The sequence below is a fragment of the Artibeus jamaicensis genome, unplaced genomic scaffold (genome assembly GCF_021234435.1).
Source record: "Artibeus jamaicensis isolate MK-2021 breed Jamaican fruit bat unplaced genomic scaffold, CSHL_Jam_final scaffold_474, whole genome shotgun sequence".
NCBI classification, from domain to species: domain Eukaryota; kingdom Metazoa; phylum Chordata; class Mammalia; order Chiroptera; family Phyllostomidae; genus Artibeus; species Artibeus jamaicensis.
Window position 1 is genome coordinate 44,112,176 of NW_026522046.1, and position 24,859 is coordinate 44,137,034.

Here is a 24,859-nt window from a genome sequence, read left to right on the forward strand (position 1 = left end):
CGGTTATGTTCAGTACAGTGTAAGACTTTGAACTCTAGAATAGAGGTAAAATCATGCAAGCCAAATAGCGTGCACTTCCGCAAGGCCTACCGCAAGTTTTCACACACTCTGACCCTTTCAAGCTGCAGTGGCGAATGACTTGGGTCACACTGCGTCCACTTTGGGTCGAGCAGCGTGGAGCAGCGAGAAGAACTTTAAAGGCAGACAGACCCGGATTTGGAACTCAGCTCCCACACTCCTAGGGGCCTTGGACAAGCTACTTGACCTTTCTGAGCCGGAGTTTGCTCGTCTATAAAACAGGGTTCGTGACGCCTGTTCTCCAGCCCTGTCATCATGGCTAAGAAACTAATGTGGGGGGGGGGGGCTCTGCCTCTGTGCCTGGCACACAGTGCATGGGGGGAGGGCCCCCCTCCAGGCATTCACGAGTGGTGGCCGTGTGGCAGCAGCACTCCAGGCCTGGTGTGACGACCGGGACCAGCCCCAGTGTCTACCTTCAGGGAGTTTTCAGTCTCATGAGGCTGCTGAAGGGGTCGTTCGAGGTGAGGCATTTGATGGTGAAACGGGCTGGCTCTTGGTCGAGTCCGTCCCAGGCAGGCATAAGGGTCCCTGGGCTGCTGAGGGCACCCTGGTGCGAGCTGTCCCAGAAGGGCTCTCCTGAGGAGGGGGACTGCTGTTTGTTGGTTGCTTACCGTGTGGCCAGTACTGGGAGGGGCATTGTCCAGTCTCACTTCCCCCGTAATAACCCTGTGAAACTGGCTTCTTATTCACATTTTACAAATGGCCAAGATCACTTACCAAAGTGACGGACCCAGTTCAAACCCAAGTCTGTCGGCCTTCAAACTGTCCGCCACCTGCTCTGGCTACTCCCAGCATTGTAGCAGTGGGACCGTTTGCGACCGTGACATGAAGAACACTCTCGACGGAGGCCTTTATCCCGCAGTGCTGGCAAAGGAGTGTTCCGAGATGGGGGAGAGGGGGAGGTCGGCCAAAGTTCAGCTTGTATCGGGAACAACTGGTCAAAAAGCAGATTATTCCGTGGATTAGCAACCATTGTTCAGGTGATCTGGTTTTGTCTAGAAGCATGGGGAGGAAGTTAGGGGCTAAGGTCGTGAGCAAGAAGAGATGGGGACGGGCTCCCAGAGACGAGGACCAGTGAGACTCCGAGGGGTGCTGCAGGACACTTGTGGTCCACCAGGGTCTCTTAATCCAGACACAGAGCTTCAGAAGTAAGGGTCTTTGCCTGCGCTTCCGCCTACAGTGACAAGGCAGAAGGGCTGGGCAGGCCAGTCCCTAATTTGGACTGTGTGGTGTCACCACCAGTGTGTAGTTTGCCATCATGATGCTTAATGAAAACAGCCCTGACCTTGAAGCTGGGAAACACGGACAATCAGGTTCGTGGCCAGCCCTATCCTGTCTGAGCCTCTTCCCTTCGTGTGGCTGGGGTTACGGGATGTGAACGCTGCTTGTAGGAAGTCAAAGCACCAGTGAAATACTGAGTCTAATGCTAAACCTTGCTCAGACGAGGTCTGGGCCAGGATTCCGGCAGCAGGGAGATTCTGAGCTGCCGATGTGTTTCACTCGGAGAGGAGAAAGCTAGAAAGAGGAAAAAGCATTTAGGGGGGAAACATCTGAGCAGAGTGAGTGGTATTAAGATTCCTATTGGCAAGGACCTGATGATGGTTGATTTCTCTTTTGCTTTCTTGATAAAAAGCAGACGAGTTGTGAATATTAAAGGGAAAAAGATTCCCGTTAGAGGCCCCGGGAGGCGGACTGCTGTGTTTCCGACTGCTGTGGCAGCAGGCAGGTGTGGAGAGGGCGGGGTTGCCGAGCCGGGTGCGGCAGCGGCTGGAGATGCCACGCCGCCTGGTTTCCGACCGAAGTTCACTTTTTTCAGGGGGTCCTTTGCTGCCCTTCTAGTGCCTGAGTTCCCGTTCTCTCTGAGGCAGTCCTGACCCGCAAATGAAGAACTACTGTGTTCAGATTAGCTTGTGCTTGGTTTGAACTAAACCGCCCTACACAAAAGAAGTGTGAATCTGTGTGGGCCTTCAATTAGTTTCCAGTCGTGGCCTTTGGTTACCGGGGCTTTTGACCGTGCGACACCATATGGCCCTGATTGGATATTAGGGTCACACCATCAAATTTCATTTTTACCAAATTTCAAGTTTTTGTCTTTTAAATATATTTGTTTGAAGTCTACTGTACTATTTAGTTCCCAAATAATATTTTTACTTTGCACAATGAAGAGTTAAACATACAGGGTCTGGCACAAACAATACCCATTTTTTATTGCAAAACTATAAGCATGTAATTCTGTAACATAACAGTACCACACTCCAGCACAGCATATGACATTTTAGGTGAAATGTTCAAATTAAAACTATGAATTATTACACCCATATTTATTACCCTACCAACCACACTCAAGCAGGCCTTCCTTCTGGCAGATCCTGTATAGTAACAAGACAAACTCAGTTTGATTTTTCCAAATCCATTACTTATAAAAGTTCGTTCTCTGTATCATTGAAAATATGGTTCGTTGTTTGCTAAACACACGGAAATTATTAACTTGGTGCATCTTCTTCAAAGGAGTTCCCACCCCTGGATGATTTTCTTATGCAAATCAGCGTGTTTTTCTGAACCGCTGCTTCTGTGATCACGTTGAATATAATCAGGGGAATCGTACTCATGTTATAGTGGCCGAGGTGAAACACAAAAATGCAAATTTCCCGAACCAAAGCCCACAAATCCGTACAATCGTGGGTCACGTAGATCAACCCAGTCTCCGCGTTTCACCTCACAGGTGTGAGGTCTCACCCTCAGTAAGTGTGAACACGTGCACCTGGACAGACACGGGGTGGGGGGGCCACCCGGACTCAGCCAGTGCTGTCACTTTCTTCAGCTCTGACCAAGGCGAAAGTCGTGCCAACAAGCAGCCAGGCCGAGACAATGGGAGTGTGATTCACTAACTCATGAATTGTCGTCAGTGTCTCTACCCGACATGAACTTTATCTTATATCACCTGTGGATATAATTTCACCAAAGTCTAGGCTTAGGCAGCCTATATTTTATGTAGAAAAACATAAAATGTAATAACCAAACTGAAATGTTTCCAGAAAGTACTTCAAAATAAGGTGTTGTTTCACATTCTCAATGATTCATTATAGTTACACGCCATAAAGCGTAGGTTTGTTTCCACGTCCGCAGCCATACATCTAAAGACGCTTTCCTTCCACCAGGTCTGCCATGTCCTTGGCCGCCACCGCAGAAACCCACGCGGACAAGCATTTCCCCAGCGTGGCCTCCGAGCACAGCAGGCTGTCGGCAGAGCCCCGGGGCAGCCCCAGCACGGCTGCGAGTCCCGGGAACCACAACGCCTCCTCCGGGAGCGCCGGGGGCAGCCGGTCCCCGTGCTCCTTCCGGAGTTTGAGTTCTTACGACGATTATTCGGAGGACTTTCTCTCTGAATGTTCGGAAACGGCCGTTCATAAAAATTACTCAGAGAAGCCTGCGGTAAAGGGGGAAAAGGAGGAGAAGAAAAACTGCGTTTCTAAAGTCTCCCAGCCTAAGGGTAAGAAGCTAAACGTCCCAACTGAGATCAAAGGTGTGGTTACAATAACATTATTTCATGCACTAATATTAGAAGCGGCCCATACCATTTTATTATTTCTCCATATTGTACATGCGCATTCTAAGTGAAGTGCTACAGAAGGTGTTAGGAAATAGAGGAAGAATATTACAAAATAACAGAAAGTTAGGCATAAAATGTAACGCCCTCTTGCACGGCTTGCTACTGGGGCCTCCTAGTGAGGTTGGTTCCGTTTTTAGTTAACAGGTGGCCCTGTTACAGAGCACCACTATACCTGGATTTCACTGGCTTCTTGCCTTTCTTCTCAGCTGAAGAATCACAGTTTGAATTACCAATGAACAATACATCCCTGCCTCGACAGCCCAAGAAGACGGTCTCCAAGTCCGGTGAGGCAAACTGGCAGAGATAGTCTTTGGGAACAGAGATGGCTCCAAAGGTTATTGATAATGTCATTTCCTGGTGGATTTTAGAAGTACCGTTACCATCAGCCCCTAACTGTCCAAATTAGAACCAGCCTCGTGAAAGCCCCGGTCTCCTCACTCCCGCCTCCCCCCAGGGCAGGCAGTCATGGGCTCACACCTATTCCTTATGCCAGTTACACCAGACTCTTTCCCACTGTGACTATGAGAATGGCCAACGTCAACAGCTGGAAAACAGAGCCTGGGGAGTTGGGGGGGCACATCCAGCTGTCACTCCCAGCCTGAGTAGGACCCTCCGTGCCACTTCTGGGTCATCTAGCATCTTCAGTTCCCCCTCTTCCTGGCTAGAGAGCGTGGATTCTGAATCTAAGACCCGTGCCTGGGAGCTGACGAAAGGCTAGCACTGTTTCTGCCTGTTCGCCTTCGCGGACTCTTCCAGGGAGAAGGGCCCACAGCTTTCAGCAGAGTCTCAAAAGGTTAGAAGCCCCTTCACTAGAAGGTGAGGCCAAGGGCAAGAGATGTGAAGTGCGGCTCCTGCTGTCTTAGCGGGAGAGCGGGCGTTTGGGAGCGGTCCCCAGGCTCAGCAGAACCCACACGGCAGTCAGCTTCCACAGCTGCTGCTGTCCCTGACCATACTGGGAAGGAAGCACCATGGAAAATACCATACATGCACCTTAAAAAATAAAACCCCCCAATTCAGGGCGGGGTGGCCCCTTCCTGGGTTTACGACCAGGGATCCTGGGTCCCTACTGCACGTTCTCTGAGTCCGCACTTTGTGGAACAGAGAGAAGGCATTTGTGAAACTTTCTGTGACAAATGAACTTCATTGAGTTCTAAGCACCTTAAAATTTAACTTTTAAAAATCAATTTCTCATTTATTTGTTCCACAGATATTTATTGTGTGTTACATGTTTTATACAAGATACCTTGCATAAATCAGGAGCAAGCTAAATTAACTCAGCCACCTGAACTGTCAGAATTCTGAAGGGACTCCTTTGTGTACAAATAGAATACTCTGAAATTATTTTAAATATTGGATGCATCTTTTTTTTAAAGATTTTATTTATTTAGAGAGAGGGGAAGGGAAGGAGTGAGAGAGGGAGAGAAACATCAGTGTGTGTTTGCCCCTCACATGCCCCTCACTGGGAACCTGGCCCACAACCCAGGCATGCGCCCTGAATGGGGATCAAACTGGCAACCCTTTTGTTCGCAGGCTGGTGCTAAATTCACTGAGCTACACCAGCCAGGGCCAGGTGCATCTTTAACTCAAATTATATGCTCCCGAGGGTGCATTATGAACTTGAAACACTTGTTGTAACATTAAGCTTGGTCACAGAATGATAGATTATTGCTTTGGTTTATCCTTTCATTCTTTTGTTCTCTTACAGCTCATATTTTGCATGTGTTAGTCAAAGAAATTTAAGCAGCAAGTAATTAATATAATTCTAACCCAAAGAGGCTTAATCTTCTAGCCAGCGCAGCCCCGTCTCAAGTGGGCGTTCAGTGTCCATTCAGCTTTCTCATGTGTAGGTGTCTGACCCTTGGGGGCTGGGAACACTAGGTTAGGAGCCACCAATGGAGACCTGGAATTCACTAAAGAATAGTAACATCAGCCCTGCCTGGTGTGGTTCAGTGGGTTGAGCACCAGCCTGTGAACGGAAAGGTCACAGGTTCAACTCCCAGTCAGAGTGCATGCCTGGGTTATGGGCCAAGTCCCTGGTTGGGGGCATGTGAGAGGCAACTGCTGTGTCTCCCACATCAGTGCTTCTCTCCATCTCTTCTCCCTCCCTCCCCTTCTCTGAAATGAAAGATAACTAGCAAGCAATATATTTCTACAATTTCATTTTCAAAAGCTGGTTATTTCCTTCTTTTGTAGAAAATGTGTTTTCAGCACTCTTTCAATTATACAGAGGGAGGCAAAAAGTAGCTTTTACAATTTGTATGGAAAATAATACAATAATTAATAAATAATGAAACAAGAATAAACTCTGTGTTTTGCACACTCACAACTATAAACCTACTTTTGCTCACCCCCGTATGTCCTTCTTTACTGTGCTTTGTCAGGACAATGCTAAAATGTGTGATAGTCATTCCAAAATAATTGGCATCCCGGAAGGAGGTCCTCTTACCACACTGGGTGTGGAGACACCGTTTGCCCTGCTGTCTGTAGTCAGCTGTAGGTGGAAGCCGGTGGTGAAGAGACTTTCCCCGGCAGACTGACTGACTGACGCCGGGAACTGTGGACAGAGGAAAGGGCAGAGGCCTCTCTCGGCCCCTCCCCTTACGCTGGTCCTCGGTGGAAGACGGCTTGTCCCTTAAGGGGAAATACAGTGTTACCTGGAAGAGAGGGAACCTGGTGGAGGGCGGGCCACCAGGAATGAGTGGGAACACTGCCCCGGGGAAGGAGCAGAAGCAGACTGAGGGCGCGGAAGCCTCGAGAAGGAAACGAGACACTGAACCAAAGGGGAAAGACCAGGAGAGGGACTGGAGGAGGCGGGGGGGGGGGGCAGGGGAAGGAAACGCAGGGGCCAGGAGGACCACAGCCCTGTGAACGGAGGGGCTGGGGGTGAGGGTGACCCTGGGAGGGAGCAGCTGGAGCCGGGGGAGGGAGAGTGCAGGCACTTCCTTAGGACTGTTCAGAAGAGCGCAGCGCCTTGTACGTAGTGTGGAAAGTGCTTTTTCAGTTCACTAAGGACTTAAATGTACCCATCTTTGATGAAGCAGCTTAAATTGAGTGTTTTAGTTCAGTGCTTTAAAAATTAAGTGCCCTGGTCTGTGTGGCTCAGTTGGTTGGAGTATCATACTGTAGACCAAAAGGTCACAGGTTCGATTCCTGATTAGGGCACATACCCATGTTATGAGTTCAATCCTGCATCTGGGTGCATAGGAGAAAGCAACCAATCGATGTTTCTTCCTCACATCAACCTCTCTCTCCCTCTCTCCCTCTCTCCCTCTCTCCCTCTCTCCCTCTCTCCAATGGAAAAAAAAATGTCCTTGGGTAAAGATTTTTAAAAATTAAGTATTTTTATCATTGAGCTAAATCTGCTTTAACTGTGTGAAATGAGAGTGAAATTATAAGTCTTACCCTTATTATGTATAGGTTAGAATAATGAGATATAAAATCATTAGTGATTACATTAGAGTTTAATCTTCTGTAAGCTTTACGGTTATATAAGTATGAGTGAGATATATATAATGAATTTGCTGTCTACCACTCAAGTGCCGAGGGTGCATTTACCTTTCTGAGGCTAACTGGCTCACCCTCTCAGACCCGCCCCGTAGTGCAGACAAGAACGTTTTGGGGAGGGCCTCTGGTCCTTCATTTTCTTCACTTACGTGTTCCTTATCGAAGCCTGAGTGACCTATAAAAGGCTAAGGACTCCTCTCTTCAAAGCCCCCACATGCCCCATGCACATCCTCACCCCGGGCTGGGGGGTTAGTCCCCAGGGACCCACCCACACTAACTGCCTGCCCTCCAGTCACTAGAACACACAAGGGACAGGGACGCAAGCCTCACTGCCCACATGACCCCCACAGCTCACCCTTCTAGTCTCCAGGAACTCCCTCTCCAGTCCAGGGGCACACCACCCAAGAGCTGGAAGACACTGCAAGTTGGAGGTCAAGTTCAGTCACGCTGGACACGGTGTGGAACCTGGGAGTCGCCACACACCACTGTTTTAATCCAGCCTAATCCACATGGCCTGGGTCTAGTGCCCAGGCTATGCAGGGGTGACCTTGCCGCGACCGTGGCACATGTTCCTGGCCTCTGGTGTGTGACACAGAGTCTGGCCTGCTCTGCCTTCCAGTTTCCGTTGTCCTCAAAAGCTGACCCCCAAATACTCAAATATCCAACCATAGCCCCTCCTAAATTGTTACCAGTGGGAAAATAAACACCAGTGGAGGCACATTTGTAAGGACAGTTGGTCAGTTCTTGATGGGATGCAGATACTGTGATGGCGGTCAAACCCATGTGGTTGGTCTATCACAGCCGAGGTTCAAACGCTTTACTCCCAGCAAGCACCCTCTGCTTCTCCTGGCTCACCGTTTCCATCCCAGGCAGAATCGCTTCCCCACCCTAAACATACTAGGCCGGGTCTCAGGGATGTGTCCATGCTTGGCCAAGATCCTAAGGGGTCTGTCCCACTTACTAGCCTTGTGCCCTTTGACAAGTGACATTGCTAAACATCAGTTTGTTCATCTTTAAAATGGTATAACAGGCCCTGGCCTGGTAGCTCGGTTGTTTAGAGCATCGTCCAGATACGCCAAAGTTGCAGGTTCAATCCCTGGTCAGGGTACATACAAGAATCAACCAGTGAATGCATAAATAAATGGAACAGCAAATTGATATTTTAAGAAATAAATAATTAAATGGGATAACAATACAGTGATGTTACACATACATTTGACATTCTCAAATTCAATTATAGAAACTTGGTACTTATAAGTTTGCTATAATATTGTTCAGAAACATTTTGTTTAAAACATGCTCCTGAACACAAGCCCCCTATCCACTGCATTTAGTGCCAAAGTAATGGGGGGAGATGGCCTTTGTTGGATTTACTGAGAGATGGAATGTCCGGATGTATATACTCACGCAGTGTGACGGCTTTTAAAGGGTCCTTTTGAGTGTGTGAGATCTTCTTACACAACACTGGGCTCTAATGTTACACCCTCATTACCTCATAACACTGTTAGAAGGTTTACATCGGATGATCTATATAAAGCATTTAGTTCAACGGCTGACATACAGTAAGCACTTAATAAATGTTACCTCTTATCATGAATTTTAGTGTAGCTTCATAAAAGAAACAAGTGTAGGTTTCAGAGTCAAAGAAGACCTGGTTTTCAATCCACTGTTCCTCTGTAGTTATGGAGCCCTGGACAGCAGACTTAAAATGTCCAGCTATAAAATAGACTACTGTCGACCTAATGTATTAAATGGGATATTATGTATAAAGTACCTAGCCTAAGCATGGGTATTCATCAAACATTGGTGCTGTCCCTGTTAGTTCTCATGAGTATGTGTATCTGTGCAGGAGGCGGGGGTATCATACATTTATATTTGCATATCTGCATATCTATAGAGATGGAGATATTACTAGTGACAAACTGGATTATCTGCTTCACAGGCCGGAAGGAAATCTCAGTTGAAAAAAAGCACAACTGGAACGTGTCGTTTTTAAATTCGAAAATCAGTACAATTGCCCAGAGAGGAGAGGCTGTGACTCATCGCATACTCTCAGCGAGGCTCCATAGAATTAAAGAACTAAAAAATGAATTAACTGAAATACACCGTAAGTTGGAAGCCACAATCATAGAAAACCAGTTTTTGAAACAACTTCAGTTTAGGCACTTGAAAGCTATAGGAAAATATGAGACTTCACAGAATAATGTACCTCAGATTATGCTTAAACATCAGAATGAAGTTAAAAATTTAAGGCAGCTACTTAGGAAATCCAGAGAAAAGGAAAGAACTGTATCTAGGAAACTTAGAGACACGGACAGCGAGCTGCTGAAGACCAAAGACGCTTTGCAGGCGCTCCAGGCACTTTCCGAAGACAAAAGTCTTGCAGAGAGGGAAGAACTTACCCAAAGACTGGCTATTCTTACAACAAAAATGGAGGAAAATGACCAAAAACTACAGGTCTGTATTGCAGAGGCCTGGACACGTTCAGGTTCCAGAATTAATACAGAGGGGCGCACCTGCGCTTTTTACACCCAGCCTCGCAAAGCCTCCCCACGGGCCGGCCCTGCAGCCTTTGCAGCGGGGCTGTTGTCCACTAGGGGGCAGGAAACACTGTGTGGAGGTTGGCCTGAAGGACAAACAAAGAGCCCAGATCTGGAAGGGCCCTTCTGTTACAGCAAGCAAGCCTGGGACGCTTCATCTGGGCAGGGTGGTCCTCTCCTGAGCAGAGACCTTTCACCGCTGAGAGGGCTGTGCTGTGCTGTGCTGTCTTGTGTTGTGCTGTCTGTGTCGTGCTGTGTTAGGTACCACCTGCCTGAGAAACCAACCCTCTTCTGCAAACTTTATTGACAGGCTGCTTCCCTAAAACCCTGTCCCTTCACTGCCTGTCCTGACATTCTCCCTCACCAGTTTGTCTGGTCACCACCATGTAGGCAATTTTGGTATTTTAGAAATAGAAATTTTTTCCCACATAATACTCCTGGGAACCGAGAGGGAAAAAAAATTAAAATAAGTGAAGAAACAAATGGATTGATTTTCCTTGGCAACACATGGTTGTCCAAAGCCTGGGGATTCCATTTGTCCAAAACCTGGGGATAACTTGTCAGAACACCTTGATTATAATGAGAATGCTGCTTATTTCCCATCAGATAGTTTGGGTCTCTTTAGACATAAACATATAAGTGGAATTAATTTACCGTTTAATTCTTTAACACACTATGGTAAGAAAGCAGCATTTTCTATGATCTTGAAATAACTAGAAAATATCAATTCATTTCACTCACTTTTTAAATCTCAGTTGTCTCTCCTTTGGTAAAATCCTCCTCTATTCTCAAAGAAAATGTTCTCACCTAAAATGGACATGTGAGCAACAGAAAATAATGAGCAGCTTTGTTCTCACTCATGCAACTAGGATATCACAGTTCTTTCATGGGCCTTACAGGGAATATTGGGTCCATATTAGCTCCTGTCTGTCATATAGAAGTAAATGTATTTTTATCTCATCTACGTGCTTTATATCTATAAGCAAAACAAAGGAAATTCAAGAAATTGAGTGTTTTCTTATTAGAAGCACTTAGTTGTGTGGGAAATTCACTTGGTTGTAGGGCATCTTGGTGTGGAGTGCGGAATGTGGGCCAAAACATGTATTTTTTTTAAGGTTAGTATTTTAAGGAGTGGGGTTTTTAGTGATCATTTCATTGTTTAAGCTGACCATATTTCCCAGTTTCCTTTAATGAAAAGGAACTAATATTATAATGAGGGAAATGACACTTTAGGGAAAAAGTGAGAGAAGGAAAGAAAAGGCCTTTGGCTGTGCCTCTGTCAAGGGCCCAACCCAGCAGCTCTCCGGCAGCGCGGTTCTCCCTCCTGAGAGGGGACCCTGCAGCGGCGAGGCCTGTGTGTGGGTGGCGTGCATGCTGACTCAGCTGTCCCCCCCGTCTGTGTGTGACCCTGTGAGTCCCCGTGACAGCCTCGGTCCCAGTCCACGGCGGTCTGCACCGATGCGGCACAGCCCTTCAGAAAGAAAAGCTTGGAAGGTTTTTAACGAATACAGCAGGTCCTCAAATAATGTTTCGTTCACCCTGTTTCATTACAACATCGATGAGAAAAAGATCTTGGGTTCCTGGCGGGGGCCACTGTCCTGAGGAGTTTGCATTTCCTCCCCCCACAGCTGCGTGGGCTTTCTCTGGGGGCCCCAGTTCCCTCCTGCACCCCAGAGGTGTGCACTTGAGGGGACTCGGTGTGTCTCTGTGTCCCAGCATGAGTGGGCGTGGGTGTGAGTGTGCCTGCCCTGGAAGGGCATCCTGTCCAGGGTGGGTCCCAACTGGCACCTGAGCTGTTGGCCACACATGACCCTGAACTGGCATCAGAAGGTTGGAAAAGAATTAATCTGGTTTTTACTCATCTTCCTTAAATGTATGGACAGCTCACATCTATGTCAATGTTTAATATTAGGATGTTTTTGGTCTTTATTCAGAGGGTTGGTGGTGTTTTTATGACCAGAGCTATGCCATGGGAATGCAGCTCTAATTTATATCAATTGGTTTCATTATTCATCACTCACTTGAAGTCACGGTGTCCAAGAGCTTCCTGACCTGTCAGGTGAGGGCTCTCTGCGTGACACCAAGGTGGCAGAGTCCTTCCTGTCAGCAGGACTGCCTCGGTCTGACAGGTGACATTGATTGTGTGTACTGATTTTCAGAACGTGTTCAAAAACTGTTTTATCAAATTCCAGAACATAAAAACATTAGGCTCAAAACACGATGTTTATTCTCTAATCTGGGATTTGGGGGATGGAAGCTTTTAATAAAAGTGCACTGGTTACAGCAGAGTTGACATGTATACTGTTTTCAGAACTTAGAGAAGCAGCTGAGGTTGAAGACCAAAGCCTTCAGTCGGCAGCTGGCCGTCGAGAGCCAGAAGACGTTAGCTGCCCAGACAGCTAAGGAGACTCTGCAAAAGGAAGTCAGACACCTTCACCAAAAACTTAAGGTACTCTTTTCAAGCAGAATGTAACAAAATCTGTGAAATTGTGCTTCCCAAATTGTCAGAGCTATTCATGCCTATTATATCTTTAAATGATTTAACTTGGGAAATATGTCTCTCAATGGTTTTCCCTACAGCTGTATGACCAGACGGAGGACCTGGAATTATTAAGATGCATTAGCAGCCTGGTACACATGCGCTTCATTAGCAAAAGCAGGGCTCTCTTCTATTCATTGACAGCACTTTGTAATATTTTATTTAATCACATGATGTAATATTATTGCATTTTCTTAATATTTTAATGGAACCCAGTGTAAGTTTTTTAATTAAAAAATTAACTTATAACATTAAATTAGAGTAATTTGCAAATAGGCTTGAGAAACTGTCTTTTAAAGTGTTTTTAAAAATGAGGATTAAAAATATTTTTTCAGGCTTTTGCTATGTCTGCCTTCCAGATTTCTAAAATGTCCAACAAGTTGGAAAAGCTAGATAAGACACTTAAGAAATATAAAGATGGCTTTATCGAGCTTCATCTAGTAAATCTAAGCTTGATTCTTTGAGGCAAGAACATTGTTAGGACCTTTTCCCAGGAGCCTTGAGAGCACTCAGAGGCAGGAGAAGAGGATGAGGGGAGAGCTGGCTGTCGGTTTTCCCTCTGTAGAGCAAGGGAAGAGGGGGTTCTTCCTTCTGTGGAGTTTCAGGGAATTCAGAGAGTGGACTGCACCCCAAATTGGGCATGACTGATGCAGACTCCGGCCCATGGGGTCCGTGTGTCGTGGCTGCAATGAACAAATTCACACGGACTGCAGAAGTCCTGTGGAGAAAAAGGGACAGCATGGCCACTCTCTAAGTGAGAGAAGGCCCTGACCCCTGCCTTGACAGGCTTTTATTGCTTTTCTGGGTACATTACATTGAGGATGGTCCTCATTTACTATGCACAGGTTTGCTGTAGGTGATTACTTGTTACGGATAACTGCCACAACCAGTGTGGAGTGGGGGTCCCTGAGTGGGGTCAATGGGGGATGAAGAAAAACACAATACAGATAGTTTAAGGAAAACTGGGAACCAGGTGGGACATTGTCCTCTGACGGAGAGACAAAGAGCCCCGAACATGGTCCCTGCACCCATTTGACGTGCAAACTTAGGCTTGCAAACTTAGGGCGATGCTGCAGGCACAGACTGTTCCGTTCCCAGGCTATCTAACTGATACATACATCTTCTGCAAAAGTTACAGTGCATTCAGCTGAAGCCTGCGGTTATCTGTCTCCTGCTCAACCCCTGCGGGCTCCGGGTTCCGGCTGTGGCCAGCTGCTGGCTTGATCTGCCTAGCAGATGCAAGCAGTGCGGCTTTGTACAGCCTTGGCTGTGGCGCCAGCCTTCACTATCCCCACCAGATAACAGAGGAAAGAATGTTGCTAATTAGATCAAAGAAAAGGATGTTACAGATCAGGGGGAAAGGTGGTTGAACTGATTACACTCCATATTTGGGAGGTTTAGCACAGACTTTAGGAAGCTACTTTAGAGATAAGCAGTAAACATTTTTTGCCTCAATCCAGGATGAAGGAGTTTTAGCAAAAAGCAAGCCTCAGAGCAGCCTAGGTACAATGTAGGCCTGATTTCCCATGGGAAAGCCGATCTGTGGATCTGGCTTCCTGTGTGCCGACTCACGCCTGTCAGTTTTCCAGTAGGACTGGGCTACGTTCACCATGACACACAGAATAGTTCCTTGTACATGACCATAGCAACCAGCTTAGAAAGCTAACAGACAAAGCTTTAAGATCCACTGGTTGAGGCAAACATACATACACACATACACACACCCATAGGAGTAACAATCAAGGAATTTTAACATAAATTTTGTGCTTTCATATGTCACCATATGCATGCATATAAATAGTATGTAGTCATTAAAAAACAATTTAACACAAGGGGGGATGGAAACAGGAGGGAGGTGGGGAGCACTGGGGGGTGGGCTGGGATGGGGTAAAAAGCAGAAAACTATGCTTGAACAATTAAAATTTTTTAAAATTTTAACAGGAGAAATACTTAATGAAATGCTTAATGAAAAGAAAGATACAAAATCCTATATACAGTAGAATCCAAATTTATTTTTAAAGAGTAAATAAACCTACACACAATACATTTCTGTGCATGAGTAAAGAGAAATGAGGAATCCATACAGTAGTAAGGAATAATCTCCAGGATACGTTGATAGGTCAAGAAAGGAAGGCAAGCCCTGGCTGGTGTAGCTCAGTGGATTGAGCACGGGCCTGTGAACCAGAGGATTGCAGTTCGATTCCCAGTCAGGGCACATGCCTGGGTTGCGGGCAGGTTCCCTGCAGGCCAGTTCCCTGCAGGGGATGCACTAGAGGCAACCATACATTGATGTTTCTCTCCCTCTCTCCTTCCCCTCTAAAGATAAATAAATAAAATTAAAAAAAAAAAAAAGAAAAGAAAGGAAGGCAGAGGAAAGTGTGTAGTATGCTATTATATAAGAAAAGGGGGCAATACAGCCCATGCCCAGTTAGCAACCTGAGCCCCACCTGCTGCCTCCCACCACTTCCTGGCCATGGATCCCTGCAAACTGAGCATGGTTCGAGCCTCAGGCCTTCGTGAAAATGTGTACAGCGGATCCAGGCATTCCGCATCCCATGCGCTTCCTTAGGGAGTGGGTGGAGAGCATGGGAGGTGAAATACCACCTGCTACTCATGAAATCAAATGAGAAGAAAATTAGGAAGAAAAAAATGGTAGAAGGTGGAGGGAGACATAAAGACAGACAAACCAGCAAGTGAGGAAAGTGATCTGGCAATTGACAATGAGGATGTGATTGAAGCAGACACTGACGCCTGCAAGAAATGGAAGGTGAAAACATAGAGATAACTGAGATGAGGGATCAGGCAAACAATTAAGAGTGTCTGCCATCGATGCTGAGAACAATGGTGAGCTACAGAAAGCCACTGACTTGCTCACAGGTGCCATGGAGCTGCATCCTCACCTGGCCATTCTGTGTGGCAGGAGAGCCAGTGTCATCCTCATCAAATTACAGAAGCAAACGCGGCCATCCGAGACTGTGACAGAGCTATTGGAATAAATCCTGGTTCAGCTCAGCCTCATAAAAGGCCAGGGAGAGCACGCAGACTTCTGGGTCATTGGGAAGGAGCAGCCCAGCATCTTGCGCTTGCGTGTGAATTGGATTATGATGCAGGTGCCAGTGCAGTGCTGAAAGAAGCTCAACCCAGGGCCCAGGAAGCTGCAGAACATCGGGGCAAGTATGAGCAGAACCGTAAAGAGCAAGAGGTCAAAGAAAGAGCAGAAACGGTTAAGAAGGCTCTGGAAGAACTTGAGAGAGCCCAGAGGGAGGAAGAAGCCAGATGACAGTCAGGAGGGCAGCGCAGCTCTTTTCCAGGCGGCTTTCCCAGAGGCGTGTCTGGAATAGCAACGCTGGGCCCAGTGAAATTCTCAGGGATCCAGAGGGTCTTGCCGTCACGCAAGATCCAAAAGTCATGGTGGCCCTCCAGGATGGGGCTCAGAACCTGGCAAATATGTCAAAATGTCAGAGCAACCCAAGGGCTATGAATCTCATCAGTAAATTGTCAGCCAAAGCTGCGGGTCAAGCGTCACACCCTTCTGACAGACACAGCCCTTGGCGAAGGAAAAGCAACTTGGATCACCCAGTGGATGTCACAATAATACACAAGGGGGCCCCTCTGGCCTTCTTGTGAGTAAGGCTGGGGCACGTTGAAGAAAGTCCCCGCCCCGGTGCCCCACAGGCGGCTGCGACATGTGACAGTGGCCTGTGCTGCGGTGTTCTTTCAGGTAATGTTTTCCTACTGGGAGTTAGAAAGTTTGAGCACTTTTAAATCTTAAGAATATGTAAAAACAAATGGAAAGGGTGTGTTCAACCCTACATTCTTGTTTACCAAAAAAAAGAAAAGAAAAGAAAAGGAAGCAATACAAATGTATCCACATATTACCCTATATTGTTAAAAGAAAAACAGTAGCAGGGTAACGATGGAAGTAGGGTAATGATTACAGTAGAAGAAACGGATAATAGAACCCAGATTTCTGGACTATCTTTTTGGTAAACAGGACTTTGGAACCTTGTAAATATTTTACATATTATGAAGCAAAAGGAAATGCAAACAAATTGAAAAGCATCCCCGAGAAATCCAAATGATAATGAAAAAAATAAGCTGATTTTCCAGTGCTGATATATCGGAGAAACACCATTGCAAGCGACTTACAACAAGTTCATTTTGCTTACTGTGTTTGCCCCGGTGAACGGGTAAGGGCAATGTTCTATACATGAAACATGGAGTTCGGTCAGCCTTAGAAGGGAGGGACCTCTGACACATGCTACGTACGGCGTGGGTGAACCTTGAGGACAGCATGCTGAGCAGTCAGTCAGCCGCAAAAAGACACTGTGATACCACTTAACACGAGGTACCTGCAGTGAGTAGTCAGTCTCGGAACAGAGCACCGTGGTGGTTCCCCAGGGCTCGGGGACTGCGTGTTTAGTGGGGACATGGTTTCCATTTCACAAGACGAAAGGAGTTATGGGAGTGGATGGCGGAGGGTCGCCCAGCCCCGAGTCCAGGTCACGCTCCACGTCTGGGCTATGGGCCACAGTGAGGGCACAGATGTCAGCCTGCCACGGCTCTGAGCGAGGTCCTGCACCCCAGCTGATGTCCGGGCTCCAGGCTTCCCCTGCCACAAAGGTGGTGTCCATTCAGACCTCATTCCCCCTCCAGTTCCCAGAAGCCCCCCGTGCTGGCCTCAACGGGGCCCCACACCATGACTCCGCTTCCCCTTGAACTCTGAGCCTGTGTCCTCCCTACGAAGAGCCCACGGGCGTCCCCAGGGTGTTCCCAGACACGGGTTTTCTTCCTGTCGTTTCTCTTGATTGACCAGTTGACCTCACCCGCAAGTATCGTGGATTGTGTTCTGAACCTGTTGTCTGTGGTTCTGGACCCAGGCCCAACCCTGTGACCCACCACCAACTAATGGTTTTGTTTGTTTGTTTGTTTGTTTAAATATTTTATTTATTTATTTTTCGAGAGAGGGGAAGGGAAGGAGAAAGAGTGGGAGAGAAATATCAATGTATGGTTGCCTCTCATGAGTCCCCTGCTGGGAACTGGCCTGCAACCCAGGCATGTGCCCTGACTGGGAATCGAACCGCGATACTCTGGTTCGCAGGCCCGCGCTCAATCCACTGAGCTATGCCAGCCAGGGCGGTTTTGTTTGTTTTTTTATTTATTCACTTTTAGACAGAGAGGAAGAGAGGGAGGAAGGGAAAGAGAGAAACATCAGTGTGTGGTTGCCTCTCATGCAACCCCGACCAAGGACCGGCCTGCACCCCGGCATGTGCCCTGACCGGGAATCAAACTGGCCACCCTTTGGTTCACAGACCAGGGCTCAATCCACTGAGCCACACCAGCCAGGGCTGTGACCCACCACTTAAACCTTTGTTCCAAGAATGAAGGACTGTCCTTCCTGTCACCTCCTCTTGGCCCCAGCGGCCATCCCGCACCTGTCGGTCAGCAGCTCTTGACCTGCCTCTCCTGCTCTCTGGGGCTGAAGGACGTGCTGACCCTCTAACTGAATTCTGCAGACAATCGAAACTTGCCCCTCCAACTCTCAAGGTCTCTTCTGTCCCTCCCTGTGCCCCACTGACGGACCCTCCCCGCCAGGCTCTCCTCTCTGACCAGATGTGGGGGACACCTGAACTCACAGGCCCACCTCCTGTCGACTGGTTCTGACTAAAACTCAGTTCTCTTGGGTCTGACAGATCACCTCGTGATGTATGTGTAAGAAGGCACGCTCGGTATTGAATCAAATCTGGTTTTTCCTCAACAAGCTAGGATTTCAAACCTTTCATTTGGCAGAGACTTTAAAGAGAATGTTGGGATTTGAAGCTGAGGGGCAGTGTCCGTACCCGGCCACGTGAACACAGGCCTGCCTGGTGGTGCGCCCGTGACCACAGAGAGCTGTCTGTGCCGACCACGGCTGTGCGGAGTGATGGTAGCAGGGCTGAGGGCGGAGATGCTCATCTAGTTTCATTTTAATTAGTTTATTTTTTAAGTTTATTTTTCCACTGCAGTTGGCTTTCGATATTATTTTGTGCTGGTTTCAGGTTCACAGCCTGGTGACTGGACAATCATACGCTTTATAAAGTGTCCCCCTCCCGGATATCTCCAGAGCCCACCTGGCGCCCACCTGGCGCCCACCTGGCACCCACCTGGCTGTTAGGACACTCTTGACTCCAGTCCCCGCACCGCATCCCCACTACTGTCCCGTGACTGCCCGTTTGCACCTCTCAGTCCCCTCGCTCTGGGCACCCAGCCCCAACCCCTCCTCTGTCCACCACTGTGCCTAGGAGTCTGTTTCTGTTTTGTTCACTTATTTTGTTCATTAGGTTTCACGAATAAGTGAAATTGTGTGGTATTTGTCTCTGGCTGACTGAGTTCACTCCGCATAATACCCTCTAGGTCCATCTATGCTGTCACAAAGGGTAAGATTTCACTCTTGTTTATGTGCTTTAATTGGCCCAAATCACGGCATGGCTAGTGGCCACGACATGGCACCATGGAAAAGAATAATAAATGTCAGGGGATGGGAAGAAGTGAAAGAAGATGACTTGGAAGCTTCAAAACTGCTGTCCCAATCACAATAGTCTGTCATTCAGTGAAGAAGTGCTTTTTGATGTCGGGAATGAAATACAGTGATATGGCCTATTTCTATTTCTGCTAGAATTATAGATTTTACTCAGAGACTCCTGAACTCACTTACATTGCTTTCTAGAAGAAATCAAGGTTGATAAAAACAAATGTTTATAGAAAAATTGGTATTGTGGTTCTCTTTAGGAGAAGGATAGAGAGCTTGAAATTAAAAACATCTACGCTAATCGGATACTGAAAAATTTACATGACAGAGAAGATTATCCAAAAGGTATGTTTTAATTTTTTCCTCAAAAATCTATTCTTAAGAGTCTAGTCAGATCTTCCTAACTTAGATCACCAAAATAGTGGATATTTTAAAAATCATTTTATTAGGCATTAAAACACATTTTGTGACTTTAGAAGAATAAAGAACCTGCCGAGGTTGAAACAGCTGGAAAAGAACAGAGAAATGCGCGTTCTTGCCTCCCCACCGGCTCAGTCCCATGTGTTCTCACTGCAGGTCCAACGAGAGAAATTGCAGCTGGGAGGCACGTGGGTGCCAAATGTTGAACTTTCTGAGTATCTATTAGCCAGGGTATGGATTTGAAAGCCAACTTTATTTAGGTAGAGTTTGCCTCGCTACCAGGCACCCATCCTAGGTGTGCCAGGCGGTGGGTTTTGACAAATGCGTGTCTATTCCCACATAACCACCGCCACAGTCAGGATGGGGTCAAGGCCATGTCTGGGGAAGGGGAGGGGGGAGGCGCCCTCGTGCCCCCTTCAAGCCCCATCACCCGCATCCCTGGCCTGAGGCAGCTGCTGAGTCCCAGCTGTCCCAACAGTGCAGTTTGCCTGTTCTACGACTTCTTAGACACGGAGTCACCCTTCATGTCTGGCTTCTTTTGCCCAGCACCATGTGTCTCAGGTTGCCCGTGCTGCTGCTGCTGCTGCTACTGCCGCCGCCCTTAGTCTCTACCTCTTGTTCCCCAGTAGCACTTTCCCCTCGGGACAAGGTGTCCTTACTTCCCGCCCCACAAGAGTGCCCAGTGAAACACCGGGCTCAGGATGGCACAGCAGGGGCACCCGCCCTGGGTCAGGGGAAGTAACTGTGCCACTCTGAAAGGCCATGGCCTCTGGCTTATAATCTGGAATAGCAGCCAGCAGAGACCCAGACAGGTGCAGCCAGGTGGCCGTTCAACCACAATGATGCCCCGGGGAAAATGCGGCCTAGATTCTGCGGTCACGCACCTCAGCCCGGGCCACCTGAGCACTGGCTGTGGTGGCTCCAGTGCGAGGTGGGGCACTCACGCCCACAGCCACGGGCATCCGAGCCCTGAACCCCGTCTGCAGGCAGGGGCCACCGGGCCCTCAGAGGCAGCGCAGGCCCGCCAGGTGCCTGCCCGCTTTGGAGTCAGCCACAGGCACTTCAGTGAGCTCTGTGGCCCAAAAGGAGACAAACAAGGGCAATGGCAGGGGGGACACAACAGCAGCAAATGGTTAACCTGTGCTGAAAAGTTTTAGAAAATATCTAGTGTACTTTGTTCCGTTACGTTGCACAGTGTCAGTAATGTTATACGAAACATCAAGATTGCTTCCAAATGTCAGATATGTTTCTTACACATAATGTACCCATTCTGTAGTTTCTTCAACAAAATCAGTGCAAGCAGACAGGACGGGTGTTTCAACAAGTACGCGACATCAGGAAACCCAGAAATCGGAAGACGCTCCAGCTTTGATGACTAAGGTACAGCCCATTTGAAGTCTTGCAGCATCTAATTACACCAACCTCCACAAAAACAGGCCACAGTCACTGGTGCTGCACTAAAGTATTTGTAGGCATTGCACGAAATACAATTTCACAGCATCTACACCCAAAAGACCAGGTGTTGCTGCTCTTCTGAATTGCAGGGTAAAAGGACAACAGGAAACACTGGTCATAAAGAAAAGCCAATGGAAACAGTCCGTGCAGCCCCTCGCTACAGCAGCAAACTACCAAGCCAAGAACACTCCGAGAGAAAGTACGAAGGTAATGTAACAGCTTTTAATTCATATTTATTCTTATAGATTTTTGTAAGCTGTGAATTACTGCATATAAAAGTACACATAAAAGACATACTGTTCAAAGAATTGTTATAAAATTAACACTGCATAGCCACTATCCTAAGAAATCAAGCATTAGTGTCCCCTTGAACACACTGTGGGCCCTTCCCAACCACATCCCCTCCCCACCCAGCAGAAACCACCACACTCCTCAGCCCAGTTACTCATTCCCTTGCTTTGCCGCGCCGCTCCCTGTCCTCGTACGGACCCTTCAACAACGTGTTCAGGTTTGACAAACTGAGAGGCAAACCAAGCCCAGCTGAGTGAAGGGTGGCATCGCCACTAGTGGAGACCGACCCAAGGCTTCCCAGAGGGATAAGCTGGACACAGACCTAGGCTCATCTCCCTGGAGGGCACAAGGGCCCAGTCGGGATGAGGTCCTGCCCCTTCCTGGGTGCAAAGAGCCCATCAGCACACGGCATCTGGCAGGGCTGCTTGGCATGTCCAGAAGGCAGCGGTTTGGACAGAATGGGGTGCTCGGCATTTCCTGTCCCACGATCGCCAGAGCTTCCCTGCAGCTCTGGGCACAGGTCAGGGCAGAACGCTTCTGTGGGGTGAAGTGAGCCCTCAGCCCACCCAGGTGGTAGGGCAACACCTCCATCAGGCCGTGGCCAAGGGGGGCCAAGGACCTGTTCACTGGGCATTTGCTGCCACAGGGATAGAGAGCACCAGGGGTCTTGGTGGCACCAGCCTTTAATGCTTAAGCCTCCTTGCCTCTGGACTGGTGGCCGTCTGTCTCTGGTGCGAAGCTGTCACCCTGGGTTTGCACCGCACCAGAGGGACCAGATCTGCCTCCTCAAGGAGGCCGCTGGAGCCCAGTGCCACAACCCAGACGAGGGACGAGGCATGCGGGGGGGGGGGCTTGCAGGCGGTGGAGGTGGGACACAAGCATTCCACCAGTCTCCAAACTTTAACATTTAAGGGTCACAGGGCATAACGCTAACAATCATTTAGAATTAACTATAGATCTTGCTCACCACTAATTCTTGAGACATATTTCTTCTCTTACTATAATTCCTTTTTTATTTGCCTGGAGCATAAATGGTTTGGTTTCAGAATGTGTTCACGTGGAAAGTTTGCCAGCTTTCTGGTGTCCAGCACTGTCCCCACAAATGACTGGCCATTCCAATTTGTAATCAGACAATGGTCTCGTGTGAGGAATATGTGGGTGGTCTCTGTGGGCTTGTGCATCGGGACTCGGGTATGTCTTTGCCTGTAAGAGGCGAGGTCGGGGAACGGACCGCCCTTCCTGACGCAGCTGTTTCACTTAATAACACACCGAGAAACGCTTTCCTGTCGGGGCCTGTACACCCCCTTGTTCTTTATCACAAATGCCCGGAATTCCACAGGCTGCAGTATGTCATTATCTAACCATGACCTGCTGGGCTTCTAGGCCGATTCGCTGGTATTGACCACGCTCGGTAAAGTCCTTACACTGCCATTGTGTACTTTTGTAAGGTTTGGTCCTAGAAGTGTAGTTGTTGTGGCTGAGACTATATTCATATAAAATTGTGAGATACTGCTGAATTGTTATCTAAATAAGCTATGCCAACTTACACCCCCACTGATGGGGAATGGAAGCTCCAATTGCCCTGTATTTTCACCACGTCTAGAAATTACTTGCCAATTGTGTGAATGAAAAGTATCCTCATTGTCTTAACTGGCACTGCATCCAGTTGGTGGTGTTGGAACTTTTAATAATACCTTATAGGCAGATCTTGTTTTCTTTTCTTTCTTTTTTTTTTTTAGAAACCACTCAGGTTGTGTTCCCTTCCTCTTACTCTTCCAAAGTCAGGGCAGAAGGATCATTGACAGCTGTTGGTAGTTGCAAAAGCAACACACTCAGGAGGGAACACTGCGCCTCCTCCTCATGGTTTCGGGTGCTCTACAGATTCAGAGAAACTTCTCTAATGACACACTATAGAATTGATCCCTGAAGTATATAGTCTGCTAATTTTTCTTTATGAATATCAGTTTTCTTTTGGTTTCATACTTCTCGGTCATACAGCATGTTCTAGGAGAATGCAACATTTCATGCCGGTTAATAGCACCTTGCCTGTATTCCAGTGCTGTATACATTTATTTTCTTGCCTTTTTTGTCACTTTACTGTCCTTGTCAGGAGGTGTAAACAAGTGTGACAAACATGCATGCCATCTTGAAATAAAAGTCTGTTCATTTTACGGCTCCCCAAATTGATTATTTTTCTAATACAGATTTATCCAAGGAAGAGGAACGCTTGACAGTGCAGGCAGCCCCGGAGCATACTGGAAGACAGAGAGAGAAGAAAGCAGATCAAGAGAAGAAAATCGCTTTAGAAAAAGAACGAGAACTACCGCCGGAAAGAATTCAAGTCATTCACCTTGACCGGGGAGGCCAGCAGGGAGACGAAGCAGCCAAGGAAGGGGTTAAAAAAGGCCTACAAATAAGTGACACGGACGAGGTACCGAATAAAAACGCTGCTCCAGATACGAAAATGCTCCTCAGACAGAGAAAGCGTTATTCGTTTACAGTCGCTACTGAAAATTTGCACCACGGGCTCCCTGCTTCCGGGGGCCTGACCCCAGGTTCCAGGAAATGCAACCCCAGCACAGGCAGGCGGCGCGGGTGCGCGGAGGGCCCGAAGCCAGAGCAATCTGCCAGCGCGTACGAGCCCTCTTTCGGGAAGTCTTCCCGAACAAAGGCAGCAGGCGCAGCTTTCAGGGATAAGAAAAGCAGTCTGATGGAGGAGCTCTTTGGGTCGGGCTACGTCTTTAAAAGTGACCGGGCCAGTGCCGCTACAGAGGGGCCCGAGGACACCTGGAGAAGCACGAAGATGCCTCCGCCACCCCCCGGCCAGGCCTGTGCCAGCAACGCTTTTGGAGATTCGAAAGTGACTGTGGTGAACTCCATCAAGTCATCTTCACCCACAGAAGGAAAAATAAAAATAATTATTTAAACAAGATCAGTGTTCTACTACGTTCTGGTTTGCCAGTCTGGTTCTTTTGCGCCTTTAACCTTGTAGTTTGGTGTATGTGTCTCTGTGTTTTCAGTACGTACATTGACTTTGGGTAATTGACTAAGGTTTTGTTTTATTGCTAATCTAATTTTTCAAATCCATTGTATATTAGCTAATGACAGTATTTCAAATACAAAACTACACCTTTTTTCTCTATAACTGAGACATTGACACAATGTTTAAAAAAAAAAACTTACAGTCCAAAAAAATCACCACCAAACACGTGAAAACGAGGTGGTAAGAAAACCGAGGAGCAACAGAGCAGGACCAGATCAGCAAAGACTTCGCCCGTCGGACCCAGAAAATAAATGTTTAAAGAAATAAGTCATTTTTTAAAATGGGGAGGGGGGGTCTCTGCCTGCAGAGTCCCCCCGCACCCCCCATCCGCCATGGAGAATAAGTCTACCAAGACATGATCTGCTTGGGGAGGAAAGGTGGCCAATCTCTCAGAGGAGAAAGGCCAGGAGCCTGTTCCTCAATGGCCTTTTGTTGGGTGCAGTTTGCACAAGAGTGCCGATAAAGCTTATCAATCATTGTCAGGCAATAAGAATAAAGCAACAGATAACATACAAAGAAAACTATGAGGGCTTATTCTGAGTCAGGGTCAATTAGCTAAGGGGCTATGAAAGTTTGGGAAACAAACTCATTTCCTGCTCAAACTCTTATCGGAAAACTGAGGACATCCTTAGCAAGTTTCACAGAATTCTATGTATTTTTTCTTAGGCCTGATCACCCTGGGGAACTAACTGCCTGTTCCAACACAGGGCTACACCCACCTTCCGCATTGTTGCAGGCATAAGTCAGGCAGGGGACGTAAGGCAGCCACAAGATTAGGAGACTTCTTGCAAGACAGAATGAGGACTTAGGCTGTATCAAAGCCGAAGGGCGAGGGTCCATCACTCCCTTTTTCTATAGCCCCCCGAGTCCT

The 24,859-nt window shown here is 47.6% G+C and overlaps 1 protein-coding gene and 2 pseudogenes across 1 annotated transcript; 2 read left to right on the forward strand and 1 right to left on the reverse strand.

Annotated features, from left to right (window-relative positions):
* The first annotated feature begins 467 nt into the window (after positions 1–467).
* Positions 468–23,871, forward strand: LCA5L (lebercilin LCA5 like). Its single transcript, XM_053657841.1, has 8 exons — positions 468–539; positions 3,237–3,568; positions 9,135–9,649; positions 12,044–12,181; positions 19,040–19,124; positions 20,476–20,579; positions 20,744–20,861; positions 23,150–23,871. Exons 2-8 carry the CDS (start codon positions 3,244–3,246, stop codon positions 23,869–23,871), a joined length of 2,007 nt encoding a protein of 668 aa, XP_053513816.1. The 5' UTR covers positions 468–539; positions 3,237–3,243.
* On the forward strand, positions 14,745–15,898 carry LOC119048833 (putative protein FAM10A4; annotated as a pseudogene).
* Positions 22,687–22,883, reverse strand: LOC119048851 (uncharacterized; annotated as a pseudogene).
* Positions 23,872–24,859: the final 988 nt, after the last annotated feature.

Coding starts and splice junctions, on each gene's coding strand:
- LCA5L (XM_053657841.1), top strand. CDS start 3,244: ATGTCCTTGGCCGCCACCGCAGAAACCCACGCGGACAAGCATTTCCCC. Junction 12,182..19,039: donor ACCTTCACCAAAAACTTAAG/GTACTCTTTTCA, acceptor GGTTCTCTTTAG/GAGAAGGATAGAGAGCTTGA. Junction 20,580..20,743: donor CTCCAGCTTTGATGACTAAG/GTACAGCCCATT, acceptor TCTGAATTGCAG/GGTAAAAGGACAACAGGAAA.